The 15,084-nt window shown below is 35.9% G+C and overlaps 1 protein-coding gene across 2 annotated transcripts in view; it reads left to right on the forward strand.

Annotated features, from left to right (window-relative positions):
- The window catches only part of LOC127430649 (SH3 and PX domain-containing protein 2B-like), a 79,575-nt gene that overhangs the window by 52,647 nt on the left and 11,844 nt on the right, over positions 1 to 15,084 (forward strand). For both annotated transcript variants that reach the window (XM_051680575.1, XM_051680574.1), the window contains exons 5-7: positions 6,684 to 6,775; positions 9,679 to 9,704; positions 13,260 to 13,394. In XM_051680575.1, coding sequence (XP_051536535.1) covers positions 6,684 to 6,775; positions 9,679 to 9,704; positions 13,260 to 13,394 — 253 coding nt within the window. The remainder of the gene's footprint in view (positions 1 to 6,683; positions 6,776 to 9,678; positions 9,705 to 13,259; positions 13,395 to 15,084) is intronic.

Below are 15,084 nucleotides of genomic sequence, written 5' to 3' on the forward strand. Positions count from 1 at the left end.
GAAGTCAAGAGGGAACACACAGAACGCTCTTCTCATTTCTTCGCATTTCTCGTTCCAATACGCGAATATTTTCAAATGACATGGCTGTCTGGAACGAGGCAAGTGAAGGCAAATTAATCAGCATGATCCAGGAGAGGCCAGCTCTGTATGACATTACGGGAAAAAAGTTATGTCAACCGTGTGGTGAAAGCTGAACTCTGGCTTGAGATCGAAAACAGACTTGTCATATCAGGTAAGATTTCCTTTTTGGCCACGGCCCAGTACTCCCCTAGCTGAATCCACCATCTGTGGAGCAGAGTCCACAGCACTGAGAGAGGAGCCTTTGCCAAGTACCTTCATACAGTCAACTACTCCAAGGCCTCAGGGGAAGCACAACAGGGAAATGCTGAACGAATCCTCCAGTGAGGAGTCCACAAACTTGATGCGCACCATTGGTAAAACCCTGGAAAAGTTAGCATCACAGGAAAACACCAATGATGCCCATCAATCATTTCAGTTTCAGTTTGGTTTGAAAATGGCTCTTTCAATGTATGACCAAAACATAAATGCTGTTTCCAACACTAAAAAAATATGGCTTAATGTCAAAATGAAGTGGCAATGGCACAATTCTGTTTAAAATAATTTTAGATGGACTATAGTATGTTACATTGCAGGACATGTCAACTTCCCAGGTGCAACCACATAGGTGGTCTCTTTCAACTTCAGCCAGTAAACAACCTAGTAATGCCATAACAGCCACCCTGGATACGATAGCATCCACTAAGAACACGCTAACAATACCCTAATAGCCACCCAGAATTCCCTTGCAGCTGCCTAGTAACTGCCCAAAAACCACAGTAACCGCTTATCAACACCCTAGCAACCACCCAAAACACAATAGCAACCCCCTAGTAACGCCCAGGCAACTACCTACAGCTTAGCATAGTGCCTAAAAAATTTGCATGGGCAAAAAAAGTTACATTTAAAAAAACAAAAAGGTAAAAGCCTAGCTTGTTGGTACTTGCAAATGTTCACTTGATCTAATTTATCTGGAGTCTTCAATTGCTGGGTTTCCTTCCAAAATGTTTAGCATTTTTTAAGTGCATTTCTAAAAATTCGACTTAAGAAAACACTTATTGTTGCATGTTTCCATCCACTACGTAATGCGCATTATCATGTGGGATCTGTCTCGTCATGATGGAGCAGCTGAATGACCTCTCCCTGCTTTGGGGACAGTTTTATTTGCAAGATTGGAGAAAGTATCTCATTTTATTAAATGCATCCACGAGACACAGCAGAATAAGTGTAATATCTGAAATAATGTGGGCTGAAATAGATGCGATGCCCACACACCGCCAGTCTCCACATACCTGGAAGCGCCCGCTCTCAAAACTGTTCTGGCAGATTGTGAGGACCCACTTTATTGACCAGCTGCGGGTTAAACACTTCTGAATGACAAGCGCTATGTTCAAAGAATTGTGTGCCAAGGTCGGACCTTTCGGTGGGCTAGTCACATCAAGCTATCGCACACTCATAACACATGCACGAATGGTCAAAACCAGTCATCGTTTTGGAAATAAACCATTTCCATCACCTTAATGTGCATTTTAACTAATGCTATAGAAAATCCACCTCCTCCTAGCGCATTTATTTTAAGCGAATTTAGAAAGTTTATTTGCATATCAAGCGTTTCCATTCAGGATTTCTTATGCGCAATTTCAAAATGCACATAAAAATATTTGGATTGAAACCAAACCTACTGTAAGTCTTTCTATGCCCTTCTGTCTAGATCAGGATACATAGCCTCGCTCTCTCTCTCCCTCACAGACATGCATAAAACAATCAAGGTAATGCACCCACAGTAAAGAGCACCCAATAGAATCCATTTGCTGTAATTGGTCTCCATATACTCAGTGTCTTTAGGGAATGCTAATAATAGTGGAGATCAGGTTATATGCCTGGAGAGACATCAATCTGTGGACATCAGTGTTGTCCATGGAAACAGATATGATTAAAATCCATGTCCATCCAATCTTCAAACAAACTCAGTGCTAATAGGTAGACAAAGTTCAAGCCAGTCACAATATATCAGCCTCAAACAGTACTGCAAACTCTTACTGAGCATTTTTTTTTTTTTACAGTACAAATATCTCAATATCCTTAAAACAAGATACATTTACTTGTAAAACAAAATGACAAAATAGTATGCCTTTTTTTCAGAGAAATCTACTAAAATTTATTGAGGTTTATGTTTAATATGTATTGGTTCAAAAAAATCTTGTATTCTTTTTGTAATACAGTTTATTTTGCATACTCCACTGGTTAATTGTTTGCTCATGTTTTAAGAATAAGTCATACCAGAATTAGCCTATACTTAATTTCCCATGCCATTTCGCTTCTCAAGTAAATGTATTTTATTTTTAGGATGTTTAGATAATTTTACTGGAGAACAAGACAAAAATATTGCATAAGCAAAAAAAAAAATAAAATAAAAATAAATAATAATAATATATATATATATATATATATATATATATATATATATATATATTTTTTTATTTTTTATTTTTATTTTTTTGCAGATGCAAATGTATCCTTTTACCTCATCTTAGTGAAACAAGCATGTTTTTGCCATAACATTTTTTATTTTATTTTATTTTTTTATAAAAGTTGAGCATTTGGGGAACTTGTTTCCCCGTTGAAATAAGTTCATATTTCTTATACCACTGGCAAATAGTTTGTTCTTTTTTTAAGCATAAACCTCACCATATATTGTTAGATTTCTCTAAAAAATATATATATTATACTATTTTGCTTCTGAAGTAAATGTATGTTGTTTTAAGGATTTCTAGATATTTTTACTAGGAAACAAGACAAATATACTGAATTAAAAAAATCATAAAAAAGCATGTTTTTGCCATAAAAACATTTAAGCAAACATGCCCAATTATGCATTGCACAAGTAATTGGCATGTTCAAACCATATGTGAAAAATTGTCCCAGACTCTGTGTTGCTTGCATTTAAAAGCCAAGTTAGGATAGGGCACCTTGAACAAATGTAACTAGATGTGAATTTAAAAAGCCCAGTCGGGTCAGACATCATAATTTAGTGCATATGGACAGACAGTGTGAAGGACAGTGCAGGAGCACTCAGCTTTATTAAAATAAAAGAGCCTTTGCTAAAATTGACAGCATCAAAACACATCTAGTGTCAGCCAGGAGATGCATTTAGCTCACAGTATTTGATGTGTGACTGTTTTTAAGGCATGGTGGAGTTGTTTAAGTAGAAAGCCAATTTGGGTTATTGAGATTTCAGCCACTGTATGCACCATATGGCTAAATGTTGTGGACACTTCTTCTAAGTTACGGGTTTGACTATTCCAATAATTCCGGTGAAAATAAAAATCTTAATGCTACACCATACATTGAAATTTTAGAGAATTTGTTTCCAACTTTGTTGCTCATATGCATAAAGTTAAACTCTGCTAAATTTTGTCACACCGCCAACAGTCGCTTATGTCGCTGCAAATCAGCAGCTCTCATTGAAAATGAATCTATCAGTGTATATGGTTGTTTCTTTTACTTCAGGGGCTCTTTTAGCACTGTGGATTTATAGAAATAAAAGGCTTGTTAAAACATTTTTACAGTCTCAATATTTTTTTCATTTGTTTAACAATGTCCAGCAGCGTGTGTACATGCATCACAGAAGATTTGTGTAATTTGTCTTTTTTTTTTCTTTTCACCACCGTGTCATTTCCAGCACAACTCAAATTCTGTATTTTGTTTAAAGGGGTCATGAATTTTATTATTTTATTATCTTCCCTGAGGTCCACTGATAATGTCAGTAAAGTCTTTTGCACCAAAATTGTCATAGTTTAGTAATAAATGATAATTTTCCACTCTGTCCCTCTGACTGAAATGCTCGGTTTTAGCCTCAGTGTCTCCTTTAAACTTCATAGTTAACACACACTGTTCTGACTGGCTAACATCATGCAGCCCCTCAAATTCAGCCATATTTGAAACTCAACCGGAAGAGAATAAACAAGCTCTCCACAACATTATAAAACTAAATTTCAGGGTTTACACATAACACACATCCAACACATTGCATCCAAATATATTAAACTTAACTCAAGCACATCAGCATCATATCTATTCAACAGTCATGACATTTGAAATATTCATGAATTAAACTGTTTACTTACGATTTTGCTGTCAAGTCCAAGTGTTTTTAACTGCACCATCCTTCAATAACAGTTCCTTTGCAAAGCTGGAATCATATTATGACTGGTTCACAAGCAGTCCACACTGATATTCGCACATACACAGTCCATAGCACGGTGAAACATGACGCACACACATAGGTGCAGATTGCCAGAAACACATCCAAATGGTCAAAGAAGTCCAGCTAGTGCTTGTTTACATACACCAACAATTAAAAATAGCACAGATGGGTGCAAGAACAGCAAGACACAGAGCAGCTGAATGAAGCCGAACTGAGTCTCCTATTCTGAGTTGTAACTTGACACCGCGTGTTTAAAAAGCGGCGCGATAAACATGACAACGGTCAAAGACGTCTGTGTAATGCATGTTATATGCACAAAAAACTTCAAAATAGTCCAGATGGATCCCCTTTGGTGTTTTAGAAATAGTTGGTCACACTAGGTCTGTCTCTCTCCCTCTCTGTTTACGATACGAATTGAACGGCAGTGGACGGGGCCAAGGGTGTGATGACACATGTTGTGGTGCATGCAAATACAACTGAGCAATGTCTTATTTTAAAAACTGTGTGTTCATGACGTCATGAGACATTTCAATAGAGTGGGAACTATAAATGCTCTTTTTAAACTGGAGAGGAAGTTTTGAGTGAAATTTACTGTATGTTTTATTATACAGTTACCTGTTATATGTCTAAATATCAAGGAAAACGTGATTCTCCATTTCATGACCCCTTTAATAGATTTCTTTGTTGGAAATGATGCTGATTGAAATGGCAGTTTTGAAATAAAATGGCCAACACTTTGTCTTGCTAAGGCTAATTTCATAACCAACAATTTATGTATTCTAAATACAATTAAATGGTATTTTCACAATTTTTTCACACACAAAATTAAAATGACGCCCAATTAAAATTATGATATTTACCTTGAATTTTCTTCAAACATCACTTGTCTCATTTTTTATCTGAAGTATGCTTTTCGCTGACACATGTTGTCGACTCGATTAACAAGTACTTAAACTTCACCAAAATATTTGAGGCAAAATTATTTGGTGTGTTGGAAATGATGCCACATACTGTATGTAAGACAGTCATAGGATTTTGAAAAAGTTGATAGAAATAATTTCCACACAATAAATATTGAACTGGTTTATGTTTATTTCACTCTTTGTTTAGATTGTCATCATTTTAAACATGTAATTATTTGTATTTGTATAATGGATTTTCATACTTTAATATTGAAAGTCTGGATCTGGTACAAGGCTAAAACAGTCAAATCTGGACATAAAAGGCATTTGTAAAGTACTCAAAATAATTTATAAAGGCCTGGTTAAAAGTTTCCAATTTAGTTTTAATGAGACCTTCATATGACAAAAAGAAAACTGTTTGAAATCTGTTTGTTTTAATAAAAAAAAATCAACCCCTGGGACATGAAAGTAACAACAATAAATGTAAATGGCCCTTTATGGGAAATGAGTCCCATACGCCATGGGAAATGGGTTTTATTTGATGACATTATAAAAATAGCCATTTAAGCAGAACGAGTATTTCCAGTTGAGGACCTTTAATGAGTCAGATTTGTTGCTTGTTTTTTGAATGAAATGTATTATGTATTCACTTCACTTTTGAAAGCGATAAAACAAGTATAGACCCCATTTCGGCCTGATATTAAGATGCGTCTCGGGTGATCCAATCACATGTGGTCAGGCGAGACACATCGCTGTTTACACCTAGTCGCTTAAATGTATGTTGTGTTCGGATTTCAAGGGGAGGGTCTCTTATTTCATGTTGACATGCATCATTTATTATGTCAGTGTGTTACTGCAAGATAATAAACCACAAAAACTCATAAGAGACAACAAAAGCGCAAATAAAACTAGCTCGCTGTTTTTTGCAGTTGCAGTTGAAATTCAGTCTAAGCACAAACGCAACATTTTGGGCAGAATTATCCATTATTTTAGTGGAGTACCTGTATTAAGCTGAGCTTCATATGTATGTGCTTCTCATCTGTGTCCCTCCATGTTGATATCAGACACATTGAAAAAGATCTGTGGAGTTCTCGTGCTTGCACATCTATTCGCTTTTTCCAAAAGCTTTTTCGTAACCGGCAAAGTTTAAACTCTTATTTTAGTGCAGTGGTTGATTGACAGGTGAGGGATGGTGCTTTGTTGCTGTCCGGTATGCATACAGGACGGATTAGTGTTTACACCTCAAATGCGTCGTGGTCACATGCGTTTTTGATTACCTCTGTGTGTGGTTTCAGTGATCCGATCATAATATGTTTTTCACTCTTTAACACCTGTATTTGATGCTGGCCACTTGTGAACGGATCACCCGAAATGCATCATAATAACAGGTGTAAACGGGGTCATAGTGTTTGTGAACTGATGATTGTTAAACCTTATTGACGACTCATATTCCTGAATGTGTGACATAGGCTATTATATGCTACAATCAAAAGTATTTGTGTATATTTCTCTCTCAGGCCCTGATCCAGCTGCCAGTGTACATTTCTCAGTGTGAGGAGGTTCGTGTGTTTTTTGAGACTCGTCCTGAAGACCTGAACCCCCCTAAAGAGTATGTTGAATTTTGCTCTCTACACAATATACACTGTACAGTTGGCCTACAATATTCCCTGCCGCCCCTCTGCTATCAGACTCTACCCAAAAAATGCAAGCACTATATAGTAGGCCTCAGTCATGGACTCAGTTTTAGCATATGTTTCATGTGATAATGTTTATGGGGGTCATATAGTAGATGACAAACAGATGGTCATTCTATCTTAGAAGTGAACAGGCTGGTTGTCAGCATGACTTGTGCAGAGTGTACTGAGGAAAGAAAGATGGCCATCGCTGTTTTTCAGAGCTGTGGATGATGGTAAACTGCGCTTTCACGCATTGTACAAGCTGCCTTTGGGCAGGGTGCCCACAACCACCTCAAACCCTGCTGTAAAATAAACACAACATAGATGGTCACCAGCAGTCACCACCACCTGGTATCAAACAAGGTTTTTTGACAAGCTTAACCAGCTTAGTTTTGCTGATGAACAACATGGCTGTACACCAGCATAGACAAGCATGTGATTTTCTTGCTGGTTAAGATGATCTTTTCAGCAATGCTCTCTTAATCCAGACAACTGGTGGTTTTCTCCACAACTTCTATAGATCTTAATCAGGGTTGACACGATATGAAAAGTTTCACAATAAAAAAATTGAAATGAGGTACGATGGGTTGTTCTATTCAAATGTTGTACATCGTGTCTCATTATTACAACCAGTGTTTGAGTTTTTTGTCAACTGGATTTCTTGTGGCATGACATATTTTTAATGTTTCATCGGTTGAACGATCAACATGAAGATATTAAACAGTACAAGCTAGGGCTTGTACTAACAATATTGAATGATCCCGATATCGATTCTTAAAATCCCAAGATCGATCTTTTGTCTGTGTGCAATCCTGCGCAATGCAAGTAAATGACTCGCCTATGCGTGGTTTTGCACTTTGTGACTAAAAATGTCTGTGATTAGCCACTGGCTGGTCATTTTTCGAATTTCACTAATCAGTGATTGGGTAGTATAGTGACAAAGAAGTTCAACAGCGTGATCCTTGCACTGCATGTTGAGAGTTATTGTTTGGTTTGACTTGTTCCCTGGAATGTGTCCTAAGTGGAGATCTATGCAAACAATTTGTCATTAAATAATGTCTGTTTTAATACTCTTTCTGTTTAGCCTGATCTCATGAAAATTACGCGACCATGGCAACATTTTTGCAAAACAAAATTAACGTGCTTCATTACATATTTGGTTGCAGTTTCCCAGTGAAATGTCCAGCGGGGGGCGCCAAAAGCGAGTGAAATGATGTCATAATCAGACAAGCTTTTTTAAATCTTAATGAGTAAAAATCATCTCCCTAACCTAAAACTTTAACCTGAACCTATATTATAACCATTTTGAACCATCTCCAATAGTGTCCTAAAAGCAAAATGTGACATGAAATGCACATTTTCATGTCGCTTCTAAGACACTTTCATCTCATGTGTCAACTAGCGTGTTCGGCTGGGCTCAAACAGCAGTCTTCCGAATTCAAAGTCCAACACTCTATCAGGTGATGCACCGTGCAAGCTAATCATGTATAAGTGTATAAATATAGTTGGATCTGTAATACAAGCAGTAAAATGCTTGTTTTTTTCAAATTATGCACTGGAGTAAAAGTGTTTCGATATCATAACATAGCAGTGTGTTTGTAACAGAGCAAAAAATAAGTGTTTATAAAATCATAATCATCCATTGTACTGGTGAGTTGTGTAAAAGTGAATAAAACACACAGTTGTTGTAGCGTCTTTAGTGTGAATTTCACCAGGAAACTGCGACGAAACATAGAACACGGCACCTAAAAACTCAGTTTGCAGAAATGATGTTATATTAATGTTCATTCTGTGAGACTAGGTTGTTTCTGTTCTTTACAGTCAGTTGTTGATCAAAAACAACAAAAATAAAATCAGTGAATTATTATCATGCATAGCACGGATGCGGTAAAGAAGCCATTCAACTCCACTTTCATTAAAATGCGCTCAACCAAAACACTTCTGTCAGACGCTTGCTGAACTGCAAGTATTCTTAAAGAGACAGTACCGTTTTACCACTTCTACATGTCAATGTTAATACTTGTAAATAGTAAATTACTTGTAAATTATGGGTGTAAAAAATAAACATGTTACAAACTGTATATTCTGTACATGATACATATACATGAAAGATAAAATATGTAATTTTTCAAGACATCTTATCTATAGGGATGGAATACATGACATTTGTACATTTTTAAATTAAAATGTCCTGGTTGTTCCAAACTTCTTCAATTTAAGAATTATGGAGGCCACTATGATCTTGGGAAACTTCAATGCAGCCGAATTTTTTTGTAGCCTTCTCCAGATCTGTGCCTTGACACAATCCTGTCTCTGAGCTCCGCATGGAGTTCCTTTGACCTCATGGCTTGGTTTTTGCTCTGATATACATTTTCAGCTGTGATACCTTATACAGGTGTGTGCCTTTCCAAATCATGTCCAATCAATTGAATTTGCCACAGGTGGACTCCAATCAAAGTGTAGAAACATCTCAATGATGAGCAAGAGAAATGGGATGCGCCTGAGATAAATTTCAAGTGTCATAGCAAAGAGCCTGAATACTTATGTCAATGTGATATTTCAGTTTTTTCTTTTTAATACATTTGCAAAGTTATCAAAAATCTGTTTTTGCTTTGTCATTATGGGGTATGGAGTGCAGATTGATGTGAAATAAAAAATAATTTAAAGCATTTTAGCATAAGGCTGCAACATAACAAAATGTGAAAAAAATGAAGGGTTCTGAATGCTTTCTGAATGCACTAATATATATATATATATATATGAACAAACACTTTCCATGGAATGTGGATCGTTCTTGTAAAGTATATGAATACCAAATGTACGTTTTTGTTTACAGGGAACCAACTGGAAAGAAGAAGTCAGGTAAGAAATATGTTTTTTGAGAGTTTAATGGGTAAGTTGGTCAGGGTATTTAAAGGAATAGTTAACCCCCTCGTGTTATTCCAAACCTGTAAGACTTTTTCATTTGTCACCTCAGTCACCTGTCACTTTCATTTAATAGAAAAATAAAGATGCAATGAAAGTGAATGGTAACTGAGGCTCATATGGGTTTGGAACAACAGGAGGGTGAGCAAATAATTTCAGAACTTTTTTCATAGTTGTAATTCACTTTTTCTGTGGTTAGAGCGCCCTCTGGTGGCCAGGCGCTTCATAAACTCATTTAGTGTACTAAGTAAATTTTTTCATTTGAGGTACGATATCGTCCTAGAAAACCTGTGTACACCTTGCACCCTTTCATGTTTACTTTTCATTCCTTTGTTACCTTTTCCACCTCCACCTCTTCACTCGTGCTCTCATTCATGTTCCCTCCTCAGGCATTGTGGAGCGAGCAACTTCTTTCCTAAAGAGAGGTAGTAACAGATACTTGCTTAGCCATGCTCTTTGTGTTTGAGCCATTGAAGTGCGTTCCCTAAGTGGGCAAGGGCAATGCTTCGTGCTCTCTTCCTGTGTGGTGTGCATGGCAGTGTGGTGGTGGTTTACGGGAGGACTATTTAGCAGATTGTTAGTTCAGAATATCTTTACATTAGTATGTATTTGTACTGATAATAATCATAGGGTTAATTTATTGTAATAGTGCAGTTGCATCAACGCAACAGTGTACGACAAGCCCTTTCGACATTTAATCATGTTATATAAAGATATAAATTATATTTACAATTCAGTTTTCTCTTGTTAAAATGCTCATTCTTGATATCAGCAATGAAATTACTAGTGAATATGCTAATTAGGTTTGCACAATTGAAAATGTTAATTCTTCATATATAAAAAATTGTCGTAACTCACAGATATGCCCATACTTGTTTAAAAAAAAAAAAAAAAAGGGATTTCAACTAGTAAAAAACACAAGCATTTTCACTATTAGAATTTCACAATGATCTGTCATTCACTTCTGTTTAAAGCACAATTACAGAAATCTTTCATTTCTTTCTTACTAGTCAAAATGTCAAATACATCAGCTATGTACTTCTTTAAATGCTAACTTTTTATAGCTGTGATTTGGGTTTTACTAGTGGCAGTTTAAATTTCAGAGATCTTTAATGTGATTGTAAGTAGTAAGAAAGTCGTTTAAGATATTTCATTACCATTCCATTTAAATGACCATTTATTGATATCTGAAATATGAAATCTAACATGGTCAAATACATTTACAGTTATCAAAAATGAGCATTTTCACTAATAATTCACTTGATTCCTAATATAAAAAATTTGCATTTTTACTAGTACGATTACATTGCTGATATTTCTATTTGGAATTTCAACTAGTCAGAAATTATTTATTGATATCTGTAAATGCATTTTAAACAGGATTGAAAAGACAGATATGTTACAAGTTTTATGCGTCTTAAATATAATCAAACAGATGTATTAAAATATATTGGAGTAAGAAATATAATTCTAAATTCAATGGGAAAACGAATTTATTTTTCTTTCCCCAAATAGTTGGCAAACAGTTTTAGGGAGAAATTCAGAGACTACTGTTGTAATTGATGTATACAACACGATCTCATGGAAATTCGTACATAATTTACAAATTGGCTATTTTGTATGATCTCGCACGATTTCGTTAGCATAAACTCGTACGACTTCATCACGTGAAAATTCCTGGATGTGTAATACGGAAGTAAGCGCGAGTTCCGCGCACGAGGTTTTAAGGACACTCTTATTAATATTATGCCCTTACCCAAACCTAAACTTAACCAATCAGTAGTGTGTAAACAGGATAGGGAGCTGTTGTGTGTGACAGAAGTAACTGTCACGTATTATATGAAAACAATGTCCAGCGACTTCATTGGCTGTAGTGAAAGTCGTATGAATTCAAACGAGTGCAGTCGCACGATATCATACGAATTAGCAAAATTTAGAAAAGTCATACGAATCCTTACGATTTCGCCGTGAGAGTGTGTTGGATATATAGCTTTATTACTTCATGTTTAAGTGCATCAGAGGTTCATTTGTTACTCTGAGTAATTTTTAATGTCCAAAAAACACAGACGCTTTTGGCTACACAAGCACGATTTTGTACGTTTTTGTGTTCCAAAAATGTGTCGGACCGAAGTTCATAACACAACGCAACATGTTGCATTCTCAACATTGCCACAAGGGGAGCTATAACAGATTTTAGTGTGAACTGTCCGCTTTTATGGTGTTTTCTTTTTCAAGCCAACTACTGTCATGGCAAAGCAACAGTTTAAAGAGAATATTTCTGAGCAAGTAAGTTAAAGTCAATATATTTACAGCAAATTACCGGAATACAAACAATTTAGTGGCACAGACATTTGAAGATAACTCTATTGCCCCCTTGAGGACTGAGGTTTGTTCCCACCACAGTAACGCAAGAATGCACGTTATGTATGTTTAATCGGACCGTGCGTTGGCAAAGTGTTGGCCAAGCGCTCGCATCTGCATACGGGTACTTTCGGAAAGTATGTTTCTGGCCTTAGTTGTGCTCTCCTCAACCATGTGATTAAAACGTTTACATCGGGGCTCTAAAAACTTTATCATCATTTGTCTAACGTAATAAGTCTTTCAGAGTTGTAACTGTGTCTTTTTAGTTGAATTCGTTAGAAATAAGCACTTCAACTGTGAATGATTTCATCAGTGTTTTTAAAAGAAGGTGATAGTAAACAAGATGCTATTCATTAAAGGGATAGTTCACCCAAAAATGAAGATTCTGTCACTTAATCACTCTTATGTCATTCTAGACCTGTGTGAATTTTCTCCTTGGGAATAAAGTCACAACAGGACTTGGAATTTAGTGCGTGAGTCACACTGACTAAATTTAGGATACTTTATGGTGCGTTTTGTCATTTTTGAAGCTTGACCGCCCTTGTTCACTGTGAGCAGGGTCCACATTTTGCTATATTTCTCAGTTTTTGTTCAGTGGAAAAGTTATATAGGTTTAGAACAACATGTGAGTAAATGATGACAGAGTTTTCATTTTGGCGGAAATATTCCAGTTATGATGTACTTGTAATTATCTCTGCCAAAATGTATTTGAAATGTACATAGATATGTTTTTAGATAACCTCATGAAATCATTCACAGACACAAGCAAATAAATTTGTCTTGTACACAATCAGTGACTGCTTCAATGTTTTAATACAGATCATTGAATTAATCTTATCGTGCTGTGCTGGTGCTGTTTATGTCATACATAATACTGTTTAGGTTCTAGTAAATGTGCTTTGTAGAATAAACAAAAGTGTTTTAGTCTAGAAAGCCCCCCAAAAATCCATATTTGCGGTAGCGGTGTTGTTGATTTGGTGTGGGTTCGCTTCCCTGCACTAAAACTCCAGTCTTGGCTTGTTTTCCTGCTTTGATCTTTTCCAAACACGTTTGCTTCTTTCTTCTCTTGTGGTGGTGGTGGTGATGGGACATCAGGAGAGTTGTCGATACCTGTCCACTCTGTCCCTTTAGGAGGAGACTCGTCCTCGGCCGACCCGCTGCTGTTGGATCAGTATGTGGCCGTCACAGACTATGAGAAGCAGGAGAGCTCTGAGGTCAGCCTGTACGTGGGGCAGGTGGTGGAGGTCATCGAGAAGAATGAGTCTGGTATGATCCTTTGTTTATTTAGGCTGTATTCATCAGAGATGTGCCATTTAGGACCATTGAGAGTGCCTTTAAAATTCCAATTAAATTCCTGAATTTGAATTGAGGTAATCAGAATTTAAATGGAATCCAAAGAAATTCTGCTGCAAGTGTAGTTTTTCATAATGCATTTATTTATTTAATTAAAAAAAACAAAACATTCTGTATAAATTACCCAGAAACATCATACACACAATATATGGAGTATTTCCAGAAACATTAGATTATATTAATAACCTATCCCAATTTTTACCAGCTAAGTGAAGAAATATATTTTACTCCTTGGATAGCCCAATGTAACAAACTACAGTACATGCCTTTTCTAAACCAATAATAATAATAAATAAAAATGAAAACAGTGTATGTGCTGCACTCTTGGTCCCAGTTGTAATCAGTGTGACTCTACAGAGTGCAATTTTCCTCAGTTCTTAATAAGACCCAATAGGAAATTGCAAACAATACATTTTCTATGTTTATCTAGCATGCGGTTGTGAAGAAAGGGAATGATAAACCAAGAATAACTGCTTTTTTTCCCTTTTTTTTTTTTTATTTATTTTTTTTTATTTGATTTATTGCAATCTGTACTTTTAAATACTGAAGAAAAAAAAAAAATTTTTTTAAAGGGGTCATGACGTCTTTTTTTATTATTATTTTAATGTGTTCCTTGAGGTTCATTTATAATATTAGTAAAGTTTTTTTGCGCAAAAAAACAAAGTGTCATATTTGTAAAACATGATCATTTTCCACCCTCATTCTGACCCTCTGTCAGATACGCTTGGTTTTGGTGCTTCTTCTCCTTTAAGACTTGACAGTAAATGCCCACTGTTCTGATTGGCTCTCTCCTTGCCATCTCACTGTTCACCGCTACTGGGTGGGGCTATGGAAGTGATAAGGTGAAGTAGGTGTTGATGTGTTGTGGAGACGGTCAGATTGAAATGTCTACCACAGAGTGACATCACAATGTCGAGACCGAGTCGCAGCATGGTTTCAGCAAATGCTCCTTTTGCAGTGAGGAGAAAGTTTTGAAACTTACAGTATGTTTTTATAGTACAATGACCTCATATATGTTAAAAGATCAATTTAATTTAAAAAAATATTGATTTAGTTTCCAGTAAAAATATCTAAACATGTTTTATATTTCTTACCCCATTGGGTGAATTTTTTTATTTATTTTTTCTTATTTCACAAGTTCTCTGTAAACATGACTTAATATCTTATGCCATATTGCTTGCCAAGTAAATATATCTTGTTTTAAGAATGTTAAGATATTTTTTACTGGAAAACAACAAAAAAATATTAAGAAAATTATTGTTTTGCAGTGAGTTGACAACTCTGTGAAAAAGGCATCAATAACTCTTCGTAGACCCTTCAAATTTCAAACTAAATTTTGGTCACAAATGTTTAGAATGACACATACAGAACATTTGAAGTTAAATATAATTTATATTGTAGTAGGGCCGTCGATTTAACATGTTTGTGCAAATAATTGTATGAAAAATGTAGGCGATGAATCATGCCCCCGACCTGTGCTTTAAGACCTTATTCACAGCAGCGCCATCTCTTCAGTGGGTTGTACAGTTGTTTAAAGTGTTTTTGGATCGTTCCGCTTATGAAACATTGGGAAAAAAAATCTTTCCAAGAAATTTCAGTAGAA

Source organism: Myxocyprinus asiaticus, chromosome 40 (genome assembly GCF_019703515.2).
Source record: "Myxocyprinus asiaticus isolate MX2 ecotype Aquarium Trade chromosome 40, UBuf_Myxa_2, whole genome shotgun sequence".
In the NCBI taxonomy this organism is placed as follows: Eukaryota; Metazoa; Chordata; class Actinopteri; order Cypriniformes; family Catostomidae; genus Myxocyprinus; species Myxocyprinus asiaticus.